Source organism: Carya illinoinensis, chromosome 1 (assembly GCF_018687715.1).
Source record: "Carya illinoinensis cultivar Pawnee chromosome 1, C.illinoinensisPawnee_v1, whole genome shotgun sequence".
Lineage (NCBI taxonomy): Eukaryota > Viridiplantae > Streptophyta > Magnoliopsida > Fagales > Juglandaceae > Carya > Carya illinoinensis.
The window spans coordinates 22872513-22886826 of NC_056752.1; the positions used below are offsets into that span (position 1 = coordinate 22872513).

A 14314-nucleotide genomic window follows, 5' to 3' on the forward strand; every position below is an offset into this window, starting at 1 on the left:
TCCATAGAATCTAGTTAGTTCTGTTCCATAGAAAGTTTAGGACCATATTATATGTATGCATGCATCCTAGCTAGCTAGCTAGTGATCTATACCTTTAATTACATCTCTGTTGTTTAATATATAGTTTGAATATTATAGGGTGGTCTCCATTATCATTTTGATTACTTTACTTAGCTATCCCTAAGTTAGAACTAAAATACTAAAATTAAAAAAAAAATAAAATAAAAGGAACTGCTAGGGTGCACCCAGCAGTGACCATTGGCCGTGCCCCACAGGCAAAATTCATATCCTATTATGATTTTAATATAACAAGTTAATTCGAAACTTTTAATTTGCATATTTTTGCATTTGATAATTTTACAATTTTTGTTTCCTTCGTTTTTTTAAAATATAATTATAATTATTTGTTGCATAGATTTATGATTATCTTTACAATTATTATACTTTTTGTTTCACATTTTTACCATATCAAAAATATTGTAGTAGGAATTTCAACAGGGAATAGCAAGGTTAAGACGGTTTCTTCCAAGACTTTAAAAAGAAAAAACCACTATTGACAAACCGTGGCTTTTTAAGGCTATATTTATTGATATAAAAATAACATTAATTTCGACTTAAATCAATAATAAAATTAAAAATTAATTATTTCAGAATAAGAATATAATCTTTAAATCTAATGATAATATTGTCCATAGTATTAAAAAAATTAAAAAAATAAAGACAAACTAAAACACAAGGAAGGGTAAAATAGTAAAACCACCCTTCAAGTAAAACGGCACTATTCACAAATCTATAGGCTCTTTATTATACATGTATCAAGTAAAATAGAAGAATTCCTCCACAATTTTTTATTGTTAAAAAAAAAAACACGAGCAAAGGGGAAAAAAAAAAGAAAAAAGAAAAACTGTAAATTGAAGTATAAAAAAAAAATAAAAAGAGTAAAGGGTAAAATCGTAAATTAGGTGATCAAGTAAAACTCCCTGTTGACAGACATTTTAATCCTCTTTGGTTTCAAAGTTGTAGACGTATGTTAATTTCAATCATACTAGGAATAGGATTTGTCCTCCCCTCTCCTCTCCATGAGGCCTACTAGATTTATATTTTCATACAAAAGTTACCTAAACCTATATACAACTAAACCTCTCTATGAATATGCAATTGAGACCCCCTTCAAATGTTTTGTTCAAAAATAGACTCTACAATATTTATTACTATCCACACAAATATTTAAGAAAGTAAAATACATAAATAATAAAATGTTGTTTGGATTGAGAAACCATCTCATTTCATCTTATCTTATTTTATAATTTTTTTAAATTTTTACATAAAATATAATAAATAATTTAATTTTTTTAAATCTCAATTTAAATTTTTTTAAATATTATAATAATAATATTAAAAAAATATTTTATTTAATTTTTAATTTTTATCTAAAATTATCTCATTTAATTTTACTATATAACCCTTAAATAATACAGAGTATGAATAGACTTCTTATTTCCAAACTGAGGATATTATAAATTATAGCAAGAATGTCAGTGCACTGATCTGTCCTGTTAGAATATGAGAAATAAAAGGAGAAAGGAGAAGTCGGCCGGTCCTGTCTTCCCGAACTTATCGCGATGGATTGATGACATGGCATTTACATGCAACGATCTGTCCCATTACAAAGAATTCTTCCTTGGCAATTCAACTTTCTCTTCGATCCCGACGCCAAACGCCTCCCTCAAATCCATGCAGTTTATTTGCAAAGAAACACCAAACATGATGACGTTTTTCTCTTTGCCAAAGGTGGTCAAATAACTGAACCACCTCATTTTCCTATTTATTATATTACTTTTTTGTCCGTCCGGTTCCTTCTTTTTTCACTCAGATCCTTTGCCTTTGTATTCACGTCTACTTGGGAAGACAAAAGGAAGGGAGAGAGAGAGAGAGAGATCTGCGACTTCCATGACGAAATTGTCGTCCATTTTGACTTGCGTTACGTTTGTTGTTTTTTTTGACTTTGAAGAGAGAGAGAGAGAGGGGTTTGGTTGGAATCAGATGCAGTTCATACTACCCCATTAGAAACGAATGACATGGATTGGGAAAATAAGGAGTTGTTGCATTTCAGAAGTGGAGTCAGTTGAAAAGAAGAAAAAAAGGAAAAAGAAAAGAAACTCTCCATTCTCTAAGGGCGTGTTTGACCCGGTTTTCGTTGGCCATTAAAGCATGTTAGACAACATAGTGGAACATAAAAATTATTGACGGGAATTTGGATTTTTGAGGTGTTTCGGTTGAGGTTCTTCTGTTGGGTTTTGCCTTTAAATTAGCTACGAGCTAGGACTCAGAGGATAGATGGTATTTGAAGAGTCTTGGCGTTTCTAGATAATTGTACAGCGTTAATATCGACATAAGAAGCCATTCTCAGAGAGCCCAGAACGGGATGGCTCATTTGGCAGAAGTATCCAAGCAAATTTTTTTATTGGCTATATAGAGATCGGATTATTAGATTGCTGTGAATTTTTTTATATGGGTATTCTGTGTTTGAGAATTGGAGTTCAGAAATTTCTTAGAGGCTCGAGTTCTATATATTGAAGATGTCTGTGGAAGAACCTTGACTGAAGTTTATGCAGAGCTCTTTCCCTTGATGTCTTTTTCAAGTCTTTGGAAGAATCATCATTGAAATTTAACGAACATTTCATCTCTATGATCAGGTAATTCCTTCTATGGTTCATGGACAAATTTCGTCAACTTTGCAGCTTTTTCTCCAACTTTCTCAGAGTCTTTAAAACAATAGAAGTTTATTTTGGTATATATATGAATGTATGCTGAGATTTTGTTCGCTAAAAATGTTCTTTACTTGCAAGCAAAGAACTCATTCTACACAAGAGGCTACTTTTAGAAAAGTTGTGCTGCTGCAATAAAAATTGAGTTTAAATGCAAGTCTTCTTTAAGGAGCTTGCCTTTTTGTTTGCTAATATAAACATCAGCGGTTCTTATTTCTTCACTCAAGAAATGAGATAGCTCCATCTGTCTCTTTGATTGGTTAGGTGCCTGTTTGGATTGATTAAGAGCTTCTTTGAAGGGTTTTTGTTTTTGTTTTCATCTTGTTTGAAATCTGTTGAGTATTATATTTAAACTTGTTTCTTCTTCTTATTTCAAAGGTTAGAGATCATGGGCTCCACACACAGAATACAACTGGTCCTGCCCCTGACTTTCATGATGGTAGTTTTAGCCTTGAGTGCTCTTCCAGAAATTGCAGGACAGACAATTTCATCTAGTGGCTTTGAACCAGGTGAGGTTGAGAACTTTATGATTTTCAAATCTTAATATCAATACATTTTAGAGCTATTCTCAAGGATTCAAGTAAAAACATTAGGACTTTTAAGGTTTATTGATCCTTGTAATAAGCTGAATCCAGAGTATCTTCAATTATAAATATACATCTACACAGATAAAGTTTGAATTTGAGGGTGAGAAAGGTTATGGTTGTAGATTTTTTTTTTTTTTGTTTTTCATTCAGATAATATCACATACTACACAAATAGGTTTATTGAGATTCAAGCAGTGATAATTAAGTAATATATGAAGCTAGTATATCGTTTATATAATTGGAAATAATTATTGTGTGGGATATTATACATGATAGAGTGACACCTCATCAAAGTTGATGGATTCTTGTCCTTTTTGAAAATGATATAAAATGAAGATAACTGAGTGAAAACTGTATATTAACCTCATTTTACCATAGAATAAAGGTCATTTATGGTTTAGCTAATGTAATTAAAACTATTTACCATAAAAGCTTAAGTGAAGAGACTTGAGCACTTCAATTCACTAATCCAAAGAATTGAAATTTATCTGTTTTCATCCCTTAAAAATTTGATTGGCAAATATGCACAAGCATACAGTTCTATATACACCACTAGTCACCTTGATTAATAAGCTACTAATTTTCCTTTTCTTTTCCTGATTACCTAGGGAGAAATTTGCTTCAGACAGACAATGTCTCAGAACCGGTTAGACAGTCTGATGATACTGTGAGGGTGGATCCTCTAGACAACTTAAAAAAATACAGGGGAGGATATGATATCACCAACAAGCACTATTGGAGTGTAACTCTCTCTCTCTCTCTCTCTCTCTCTCTCTCTCTCTCTCTCTCTCTCTATATATATATATATATATATATGTTATATCTAAATTCTATTGTATGTTGGATATTGTTTTGTGTAGTCAACCATATTTACTGGAATTTATGGATATTGTGCTGGGTTGCTGTGGCTTTTGTGTGGAACTTTATATGGAGGCTTTCTGCTGGCAACTGCTTTTTGTTGTAGAAGTAGAAAGATTGGAAAGCTGAGGAAAAGATTACCTTATAAGCAGTGTTGCCTTACACCAATTCTCCTTGTCACATTGTTCACAATCCTAGCAATGTAAGCAATTTAACTTTGAAGTCTACACTGAATAAAGCTACAAAAACATATTATCAAAATTATGATTAACCTATTATCTCTACTAAAAGTAAAGCACATGATATTGCATTTGAAATTGAAATTGAACTATCTTTCTTTCTTTTTTAATCCTTCTGAAAATGCTTTCCATGAAAGATGATTTTGCTTAAAAGTATTGCAAATGTAGAGTGTTTACACTTTAGATTGTCAAAACAAAAGCAAAACCAACATTTGGTCTCCTAATATGGAAGGAATGAAAGAACATTTGTTTCAGAGATTCTTAAGATAGCCGCATACATTATATCTCTGCCCTTGCATAATTGTGGCTATCTTGCAGAACTGCATCCGGGTTAGTACTGGGGGCCAATGCAAGGTTTCACTCACGAGCCAAAACAGTGGTGAACATTATCATGAACACAGCAAATGAGGCTTCAGAAACCATATACAATACAACAGGAGCAATGAAAGACATAACAAATAACTTAGGAGCGGCGGAAGGAAGTAGTGATGCTTCTGGTTTCCTTACCTCCACATCTGAGAAACTTAATGTTAAAGCTGCAGAAATACAAAGGGAGGCAAAGAAGAACAGGCATCTGATTGACAAGGGTCTGAGGATAGTGTTAGTCTCTCTCTCTCTCTCTCTCTCTCTCTCTCTCCCCCCCCCCCCCCCCCCCAAAAAAAAAAAAAAAACAATTAAATCAGTAAATGACATTTCATGCTTGCAGATACATAATAACGACAGTTACCATCTCATTCAACCTGGTTGCAGTCATAGCCCTTTCAGGTGGGTGGATGGGTGTGTTTTTGTTGTGTTTTGCAGTGTAGTCAGTCTTACGTGATCTATTACTAATTAACTAATTCCTTCAACTTTAGATTTAGTGGTAAAATTTGCTTGATACATCAATCTGAACCTGCTCAAAGTTGAAAAGAATCCAAAAAGAAGCAGAAATTACTTGGAACAGAGAATTTTATACTAAAAACAATGGAAATACTACGCCTTTAGTTTCTTAAAATTATGGGAAGCAAAGGTAAACTTTTCACTATTTATACTCCAATTACCTAAAGTCACTGAAGTAAACATCCTTCCTGTTTGTAGTGTCAGGATCTATGAGGTTTCGCCGGGCACTTTACCTGTGAGTATACGGATACCATTCATGGATCTAATAGCACAATTGTCAGTCACGATATATTTAGAGTACAAAGCTTATTAAGCTTCTTTCCATACAGGTTCATTATACTATGCTGGTCCCTGACCGTTCTTTGCTGGTTGTTCTCTGGAATGTATTTCTTTTTAGAGAAGTAAGCCTTGAATTACCTAAAACATGAAAGTGGCGTTCCAAAAGAAGTCTCCGCATAAAAATTGAGAAGAGTTTCAATTCTATTTCAGGTTTTCTAGTGATACGTGCACAGCTCTTGAAAATTTCCAAGAAAATCCCACCAACAACAGCTTGAGTTCAATCCTTCCTTGTGATGAAGTACTATCAGCTAAATCAGTCCTATTTGAAGTCAGTGCAGGGATCTACAACCTTGTTAATGAGGTAATGAGTAGCATCCTCGTCTCACAAAGTCACTATTTTGAGATGTCTCCTTTGTAGTTCTGTATTAACTTTGTACAAATTTACTTGGCTATGAGTTGTTTCTTTGCCAATATACTAGGTTGTCTGTCCTGCATTTTGCATGCCTCTTAGTGAAATTTCACAAACAAGGCCACTAAATCAAATCCAATTTGATATAGAAAATAATGCTTGGAGCACTTCCTCAATGAATTACTATCATCATGATAATGCAAAAACCTGGAAAGATTTCAATATGCCTAAAACTATATATTGGGTACAGCCATAAATTAAGAAAAACAGAATCAAGGAAAGGAAAGAAAGGGTCCAATGCTCTAACTAATTCAATCTTCTTTCAAAGTAGCCTCAGTTACTTTATTTTCTACAAAGGAAAAAAACTTCTACAAAATTAATAATTTTCTTATGTTGTCAAATCTTTCTCCAGGTGAATGTGAACATATCGCTCTTTCAAGCAACATCGAATACAAATCTTCGTTATGTTTGCAATCCTTTCTCTGCACCACCAGACTACCAATACCAGCCAGACAACTGTCCAGCTGATACAATTCGAATAAGAGACATCCCAAAGGTATGCCAGTTGAAATTGAGAAACTCTTCTTTATTTATTCACAGTTTATCTCTACTATTATAAAATTATCTGAATTATGAATCCCCAATACAAATCTCATTCCTGACAAAATCCGGCGAGTCCATTCTCTCATTATTTCTACTTATCTTATTTGTTAAGGTATTGAAGTTCTTTACTTGTTCGGAAGCCAACAATGGGACATGTGAAAATGATCAACTTCTATCAAATAGCAACTATAAGATAGTGGAGGCTTACTCAAATTCAATACAAAGTCTGCTCGATGCATATCCGGGAATGGAAAGTCTAGTAGAATGTCAATCAGTGAAGGATGCCTTTTCTGAGATCCTGTTTAAGCACTGCAAACCTTTGAAGAGATATGTTCGGATGGTATGGGTGTCAATGTTGTTCCTGTCAGTGATCATGATGATTTTGGTTCTGATATGGATGTCACAAGCTCATCATGAGCAGAATCTTGACCTTTCAAATGGTTCTGTGAAACCCCATATAGCAACCGGAGATATGCTGGAAGCAGGAGCAACTGAAGAAGTTAACAGCCACACAAAATCAAGTACAGCCTATATAATTAGCAGTTAGTCCCTGGAAAATACTGGAAGATAAATGCGCAAGCTACTTCCAAAAACTTTAGAGGGGAATCAGCATCCAAGATAGTATATGTATATGTATAAATATAATATATATACTCATATACAGGAAAGAACGTAGAGATAAAGGAAAATGTTGAGTTCGATCAATCAGAGGAGGGAGACATTTGGTTCTTAAAAGAAATTTTTGTACTAAAAAACCAATACATTATTCTTTCCTTCTTTGAAAACAGGGGACCAACCCCATATAGAAGATTAACGGGATATGTCAAGCGAATGATATATTTTAGTTTGATTCAATCTTTCATTACTGCATGTGTTTCTTCAAATTACTAGTTCTGACTCCAGAGCCAAGGGGGCTGCTTGAAGATCGCCCAGATTGTGAAAGGCAATTGCATAACTCTGTTTTTCTTGACGAAATTGTGAATATTTATCATCATAGCTCCGATTTGAATTAGAGCAAGCACATGATTACCAAATTATGAAGAAACCAGAAAACTAAATAAGACAGAATTTGGTGAAGAGATGAAAATCTGTTAAGAACTCTCCAAATAATGAACTAAACAATAGCCTGAGCTATTTGCTCAAAGCCCCATGAGAATACATAGAAAATAGAAACTCTCCTAGAACAACTCATATCATCTTTTTTCTGGGTTGGGTTTTCTTCATGCGCTTAAAAAACCTTTAAATAAAGTAAGAAACAATTGAACAAGTTGAAAGCCAAGAAAATCCTTTTTGGAAAGTTTTCTTGCGGCCTGTTCAGAATCCTAGCGTTTGGTGCTTTGTTCGGAACATTTTGTAAGAAATTTCGTTGTCACTGTTCGGATCTCCAAGTACAGCAGGTTCATTTGATCTATATTCTGTCCAGATTTTCAAGCATGTCAAAACAATCCAATTTGGCCAACTAAACATTGGAATTAGAAAATGTTCATGAAATACGACGTTGTAAAATTTTGAAATTAGCTATCAAACTGTTATGGGCTTAAGAAGCAGTGCAGTGGGAAGTGAAGAAGGTTGGCTTTGAGAAAGGAAGGCTGACTGTGAAATAGCAGAATCGTGAGTGGTAGTTTTGTTAGTTAGAGGCATATTGCTACGAAGTCGTTTTAGTTAGTGTAATGTTGTAAGTCCGTGTCGTTTTGTATGTGCGTGACTTATGAGTGATAAGTAGAGCGGCGCTGCTGGGTAAATTGTGTATGTAATGGAGTGATGTCATTTAGTCGTTTGTTTTTACACATGAGATGAATTGAGATTAAAGTTTAAAATTAAATAAATTATTATTAAAATATTTTTTTAATTTTAATTTTATTTTAAGATTTAAAATAATTGAATTATTTATTTTATTTTATATATAAATTGTAAAAAGTTGTAATGATAAGATGAGTTGAGTTGAGTTAAATTGTTTGCGAAAACAAATTAAAAATAAGGGGAGATTTCTAATTGTATGCAAAACATTGTCATTTTAATACATATAAAAGCATACACCAGTTGGAAAATAGGCCAAATCTAGAATTCAGTGCTCTCTCTCTCTCTCTCTCTCTCTCTCTCTCTCTCTCTCTCTCTCTCTCTCTCTCTCTCATATTTTTGATTAAGTTCTTGGAGGTTGACCACCTTGAATCTGTCATCTACAAGGTTGAAGAAGAAGGGCCCATTACAATTACAAAGCTGCTTCTAAGCGGTCGGGTTGATAATGGGCTGTTAACAGCTAGCCAATAAAATTTAGCCACGTCAGTTATTACACCCTAAAAGAAATAGATCCAGTTACACAGGATAGAAGGCAACAACAAATATAAGAAACGGAGTGAAAAAGCCGCAGCCCCCATCTCTGAAACCTGAAAACCTCCCCCATGCACCTTCCACTTGAGCGCCGACCACCTCGCCGACGCCACCTCCACCAGTCCACCTGAACGTTGAAAACTGCTTGGTTTGCCCACGATTTAGTCGACCACGAAGCCGATATTCACGTCCAAGGGTGTTGAGCGCCGACCACCTCCCGACGCCACCTCCACCAGTCCAGCATGATTCCGAGGTTGCCACCTCCGCCAGTGGGCTTTGATTCCGAGGCTGCCACCTCCGCCACAGTGCCTGAAAGTCGACCCAGCGTTGCCATCCAATTGTTGACGCCCAGGTAATTTATTTTCCGCACACTTTGTGTTTGTTTTTTTTTTTTTTTTGAATCGGTTTTTTTTTTTTTTGAATTGGTTAACAGAGGAGATAAAATGAAGAGAATTCCTTTTATGGTTTGGTTAACAGAGGAGATAAAATAAAGAGAATTCCTTTTATGGTTCGGTACTTCGGTTAACAGAGGAGATAAAATGAACACGATAAATCGGATTTGTTGGTGTACTGATTTTTCCCCTATATACGACCAAAAGTTTTCCCCTGTATACGACCAACATTTTCCCCCTGTTGATTATTATGTTTTTCATATCCCCTGTATATGACAAAAAAAATTTTTAACTTGAAGTTTATTGTTAATATGCAGTTTGTATTACAAATATTAAGATGAAATATATATATTTTTATTGTAAATATAACCATAGAAATAGCCCGTGTACTGACTTGTATTTCTTATTTTGTAACAAAGGACGAAACAATGAGTTTTGATAGTGATGAAGTTGAGATATTGATAAGTAACACAAGTGTACAAGGTGGTGTGAATTTAGAAGATGTGAATTTAGAAGATGTGAATTTGGAAGATGTGAATTTAGAAAATGTTGTTAATTTGAAAGATGGAGTCCAAGTGGAAGATGGAGCGAATGTGGATGGAGGAGCCAAGTCATTTCCTCGTCGAGTAGTGATCCTTCGGAACCATCCATTTGTATGTTATTTGAGGATGTGGAAGACGCCCAAGCATTTTACAAGGCATATGCAAGATGAAAAGGTTTTGCAATTAGAACGAATCATACTCGGTTGTCGAAAGATGATAAAACTCTTTGTGCAGTAGACTATATATGCACAAGAGAATGATTTCGGTAGGTAAGTCGGAAAGAACAAGATCGAACAATCCCTGAACCAGCCATATTTTACTTACACCGAGAATTACTAGTTTTCTTCGTGAACACAGGGGAGTTAGTAAAGTTCAGAAAAAGCTTATTATGACTTTGAATGAGTCCGGTGTACCTACAAGAAAGATTATGTCGGTCTTGAGTAAAGAATCTGGTGGTGACTTTAATGTTGGCTGTATTGGCAAGGATGTTGAAAATTACGTGGGAAACAAAAGGAGAAAAGTTTTTGAAGAGGGAGATGCACAAAGGTTATATTCCTATTTTATTGATCGACAACTCAAAGAATCTGGGTTTGTTTTCTCCATGCAAGTTGACAAAAATGGATGTATGGGAAGTTGTTTTTGGGCTGATGCGCGATCAAGGGCTGCATACCAGTATTTTGGAGATGTTGTAACATTTGATGCCACGTACTTGACTAATATTTATAAGATGTCATTTGTGCCATTTTCTGGAGTTAATCACCATCATCAAACCATTATGTTTGGTTGTACTCTGTTAGTTAGTGAAACAGCCGAATCATATACATGGTTATTACGAACATGGCAAGAGGCAATGCTTGGTCGTGCTCCTTCAACTATAATTACCGATGATGACAAGGCGATAGTAAAGGTCATTGGAGAGGTACTCCTGAATACAATTCATAGAATGTGCTTGTGGCATATTTTACAAAAGTTTTCCGAACACTTAGCTTATGCATATAACAAATATCCGGACTTTCAAAAAGATTTCCGTCATTGCATCCATGAGACAATTACAACTGAGGAGTTTGAGCAGGAATGGGCTTTGATACTAGTGAAGTATGAGTTAGTAGAAAATGCTTAGCTGCAAAATCTTTACACTCGACGGGGTAAGTGGGTTCCGGCTTACTTGCGTTCAACATTCTGTGCTGGTATGTCAACAATTCAAATGAGTGAAAGTATGAATAATTTTTTCAAAGACTATGTCAAATCAAGCACTATGGTTAGTGACTTTGTGCATCAATATGAAAAAGCTATAGATGCACGTTATTTCAAAGAGAAAGAGAATGATGTGCGGACAAAATCTACACGGGCGATAATGAAGACACCTCTTAAAATTGAAGAGGAGGCGGCAATGGTTTATACAAGAAAGTCCTTCATGATCTTCCAAAATGAACTTTTCGATAGTCTACGATACCAAGCAAGAAAATTATCAAAAGAGGGTGAGACCAAGACATATGGAGTCAATGCTTACGGTAAAGAAAGACCTCTTTACCATGTGACGCTTGAGGGTGATGAAGAATATGCAACATGTACTTGCCATAAGTGGGAGTTTATGGGAATTCTTTGTAGGCATATCTTGTGTGTTTTTGGCAAAAAAATGAAGTTAGATAGATTGTCACAACATTATGTGTTAGAAAGATGGACTATTAATGCTAAGAGTCGACCCATTCCTGACATACCATGTCCTGAAGGGCGTGTTCGAGAAGGACTAGATGAGCCTACGATGAGAAAAATCAAAACGATGTTACAATTTTACGACATTGTCGAACTAGGGTCACAGTCAGCAGAGAAATATAATCACCTCACAGTTGCATTGGAGAAGGTTCACAAAGAGTTACTTGACATGGAGGATAATGTAGAATGTTCACGAGCATGCGAACCAACCAATGATGATCACAACATGGGAAGTCAAGTTATATCGAACTTCTCACAAACGGTCCAGGATCCTCCAAGGGTGCCAACAAAAGGACGTCCAAAATCTTTGAGAGCGAAGAACCCAAAAGAAACACATGCGACAAAGAAGAGATACTGTAGCATTTGCAAGAATGAGGGGCATACTAAAAACAATTGTTCTTCTGCGAGGTAATGTTGATTTATGATTATTTTTGTGTTTTTTTAGTTTTTAATTGAAAAAGGTAATAAATTTGGTGTTATATTGGGTTGTTTATGTAGGGATCTTGGGCTAACAATTGACAACATATCGCAACATGTTGATCCATAGTGCAAAATTTATGGTATGTGACTTATTTGTCTTTTAACATTATGTATTGGTCGGTATTGTTAATTTAATCAGCCATTATTGTTAATAATCTGCGGATTATTGTTAATTTAATCCGCTTTTATTGTTAATGTGACAGGGAGTAATGTGGGTGGAAGCTTTGGAAGAGTGGGCATGCTGAATCCGAGCTAGTAGTAGAGTTCTTGAAAAAATTTTGGTTTATTGGAAGCTTTGTTAAATTTTGTTTATTGGAAACCTTGTTAAATTTTGTTTATTGGAAGCTTTGTTAAATTTTATTTTTTGGAAGCTTTGTTAAATTTTGTTTATTGGAAGCTTTGTTAAATTTTATTTTTTGGTAGCTTTGTTGAATTTTATTTTTTGGAAGCTTTGTATAATGAAAATTGAAGAGGACATGCAGAATTTAAAGGGTTGAGAGGACATGCAGAATTTTATTTTTTGGAGTCCGGCGGCACCCTTAAGATTATAAGGGTTGAGAAAACATGCAGAATTTAAAGGTCAATTGTTAGCCGTATTAATGAATTAGAGTATATGTTGGTGCAGGTATAACATAGCAGGGTATTTTCCAGCATTTGAACATTGCAATTTATTCCAAAAAATTGCATTCAACAAGATAGATGCTTAGAATTGAGTAGGATGTGGATGAGAATTATTTTGGTCAATTCTGCATGCAAAACAATCTTCTTCTTCTTCTTCTTCGGGTTCTTTTTTGGGGGGTGGTATCTAAAAGGAGTAAGGGAAATAAAAAGCGCAAGTGAGCGTGACTTAAAGAATACAATGACCATGTACAGTGAGCTAACACAAACTACTCAATTTCCACCTGAAGTCAAGCTGGAAGCCCGTTTTTAGCAACAAAAGGGCCTCTGTAGTCAAGTACAGGTCTGACCAATTTACATCCAGTTACATAAACTAACCAAAACATGCGACAAGTTACACTTACTAACCAAAACATGTCTTAAATTACACTAACCAAGACGTCTTAAATTATAGCACAAACCAAAAAAAATAAAACCATGAAAAAATTAACACAATCAAGACTCTATTGTACTTCTTCTCCATTGATTTGAATCTAGTTTGTTCGATGCGTAGACGCTCATGAAGTACCCTCTTGTTCCTTCGTTCCGCTAACTCCAATGTCATCTTACAGCAGTTGTTTTGGTCACTTTGAAGATCAATCCATTCAAAAAATTCACACTGTTGCTTCATCTTATAATTTGGACAATTGTAAAATCTTCTACCAAAACTATTAGATTTTCTTGAAATCTGTAGCGATGGTTGGCATCCACAATAGCAAAATGGTCGCTCAACACACGCTTTGTCTTCCCCTTTTTTAGTACACTCACTTGAAGCAGAAGAGGAGGCCATTCTCTAGAACTTGTTGTAAAAAAGAGGCATGAAAATTTATGCTAAAAACTAACCAAGCTGCTTAAAATTTTTAGAAAATGTTAACACAAACTAACCAAGCAATCCAATTATTTCAAATAATGTTAACACAAACTAACCAAGCAGTCCAGTTATTTTAGAAAATGTTAACACAAACTAACCAAGCAAGACAAAATTTCAGAGAATGACAAACTAACCAAGCAGCTTAAAAATTTCAGAAAATGTTAACACAAACTAACCAAGCAGGACAAAATTTCAGAAAATGACAAACTAACCAAGCAGCTTAAAAATTTCAGAAAATGTTAACACAAACTAACCAAGCAGTCCAGTTATTTCAGATAATGTTAACACAAACTAACCAAGCAGGACAAAATTTCAGAAAATGACAAACTAACCAAGCAGCTTAAAAATTTCAGAAAATGTTAACACAAACTAACCAAGCAGTCTAGTTATTTCAGATAATGTTAACACAAACTAACCAAGCAGGACAAAATTTCAGAAAATGACAAACTAACCAAGCAGCTTAAAATTTTCAGAAAATGTTAACACAAACTAACCAAGTTATTTGCTGGTAAGTCCGAGTTCATTCAGTGTCAAAGCCTTCTCTCTGTCATCGAAAGCTCGCCTAGGGTATGCCCTCACCTGTACCCTCAATGACATTAGAACATATACAATTAGGGAAAACTCTTTATAAAAAAAAATAAATAAATAAAATGTTTGTAATTTTCTGTAATATTAGCATGCATAGACAAGTTAATGCCTACATGAACTT

The 14314-nt window shown here is 34.7% G+C and overlaps 2 protein-coding genes across 3 annotated transcripts; both read left to right on the plus strand.

The window, feature by feature from the left end:
* The first annotated feature begins 1897 nt into the window (after positions 1 to 1897).
* Positions 1898 to 7487, plus strand: LOC122313617. Of its 2 annotated transcripts, XM_043128780.1 has the most exons (12): positions 1898 to 2443; positions 2616 to 2696; positions 3147 to 3277; positions 3964 to 4097; positions 4216 to 4415; positions 4771 to 5052; positions 5159 to 5217; positions 5530 to 5566; positions 5661 to 5732; positions 5821 to 5971; positions 6432 to 6575; positions 6735 to 7487. In XM_043128780.1, exons 2-12 carry the CDS (start codon positions 2689 to 2691, stop codon positions 7167 to 7169), a joined length of 1653 nt encoding a protein of 550 aa, XP_042984714.1. In that variant the 5' UTR covers positions 1898 to 2443; positions 2616 to 2688; the 3' UTR covers positions 7170 to 7487. The 2 variants fall into 2 exon arrangements, with proteins under 2 accessions (XP_042984714.1, XP_042984717.1); XM_043128783.1 differs by lacking the exons at positions 1898 to 2443; positions 2616 to 2696 and adding an exon at positions 2886 to 3032.
* A 3652-nt stretch (positions 7488 to 11139) lies between these two features.
* LOC122275990 (protein FAR1-RELATED SEQUENCE 9-like) lies at positions 11140 to 12144 on the plus strand. The gene is made up of 2 exons (XM_043085422.1): positions 11140 to 12005; positions 12096 to 12144. Exons 1-2 carry the CDS (start codon positions 11140 to 11142, stop codon positions 12142 to 12144), a joined length of 915 nt encoding a protein of 304 aa, XP_042941356.1.
* The last annotated feature ends 2170 nt before the right edge of the window (positions 12145 to 14314 follow it).

Excerpts from the sequence above, each read along its gene's own strand:
- LOC122313617 (XM_043128780.1), top strand. Across the intron at positions 5,053-5,158 it reads GACAAGGGTCTGAGGATAGT|ATACATAATAACGACAGTTA; the intron begins GTTAGTCTCTCT and ends TCATGCTTGCAG. Across the intron at positions 5,972-6,431 it reads TCTACAACCTTGTTAATGAG|GTGAATGTGAACATATCGCT; the intron begins GTAATGAGTAGC and ends ATCTTTCTCCAG.
- LOC122275990 (XM_043085422.1), top strand. The coding sequence starts at position 11,140 with ATGGTTAGTGACTTTGTGCATCAATATGAAAAAGCTATAGATGCACGT. Across the intron at positions 12,006-12,095 it reads AACAATTGTTCTTCTGCGAG|GGATCTTGGGCTAACAATTG; the intron begins GTAATGTTGATT and ends TTGTTTATGTAG.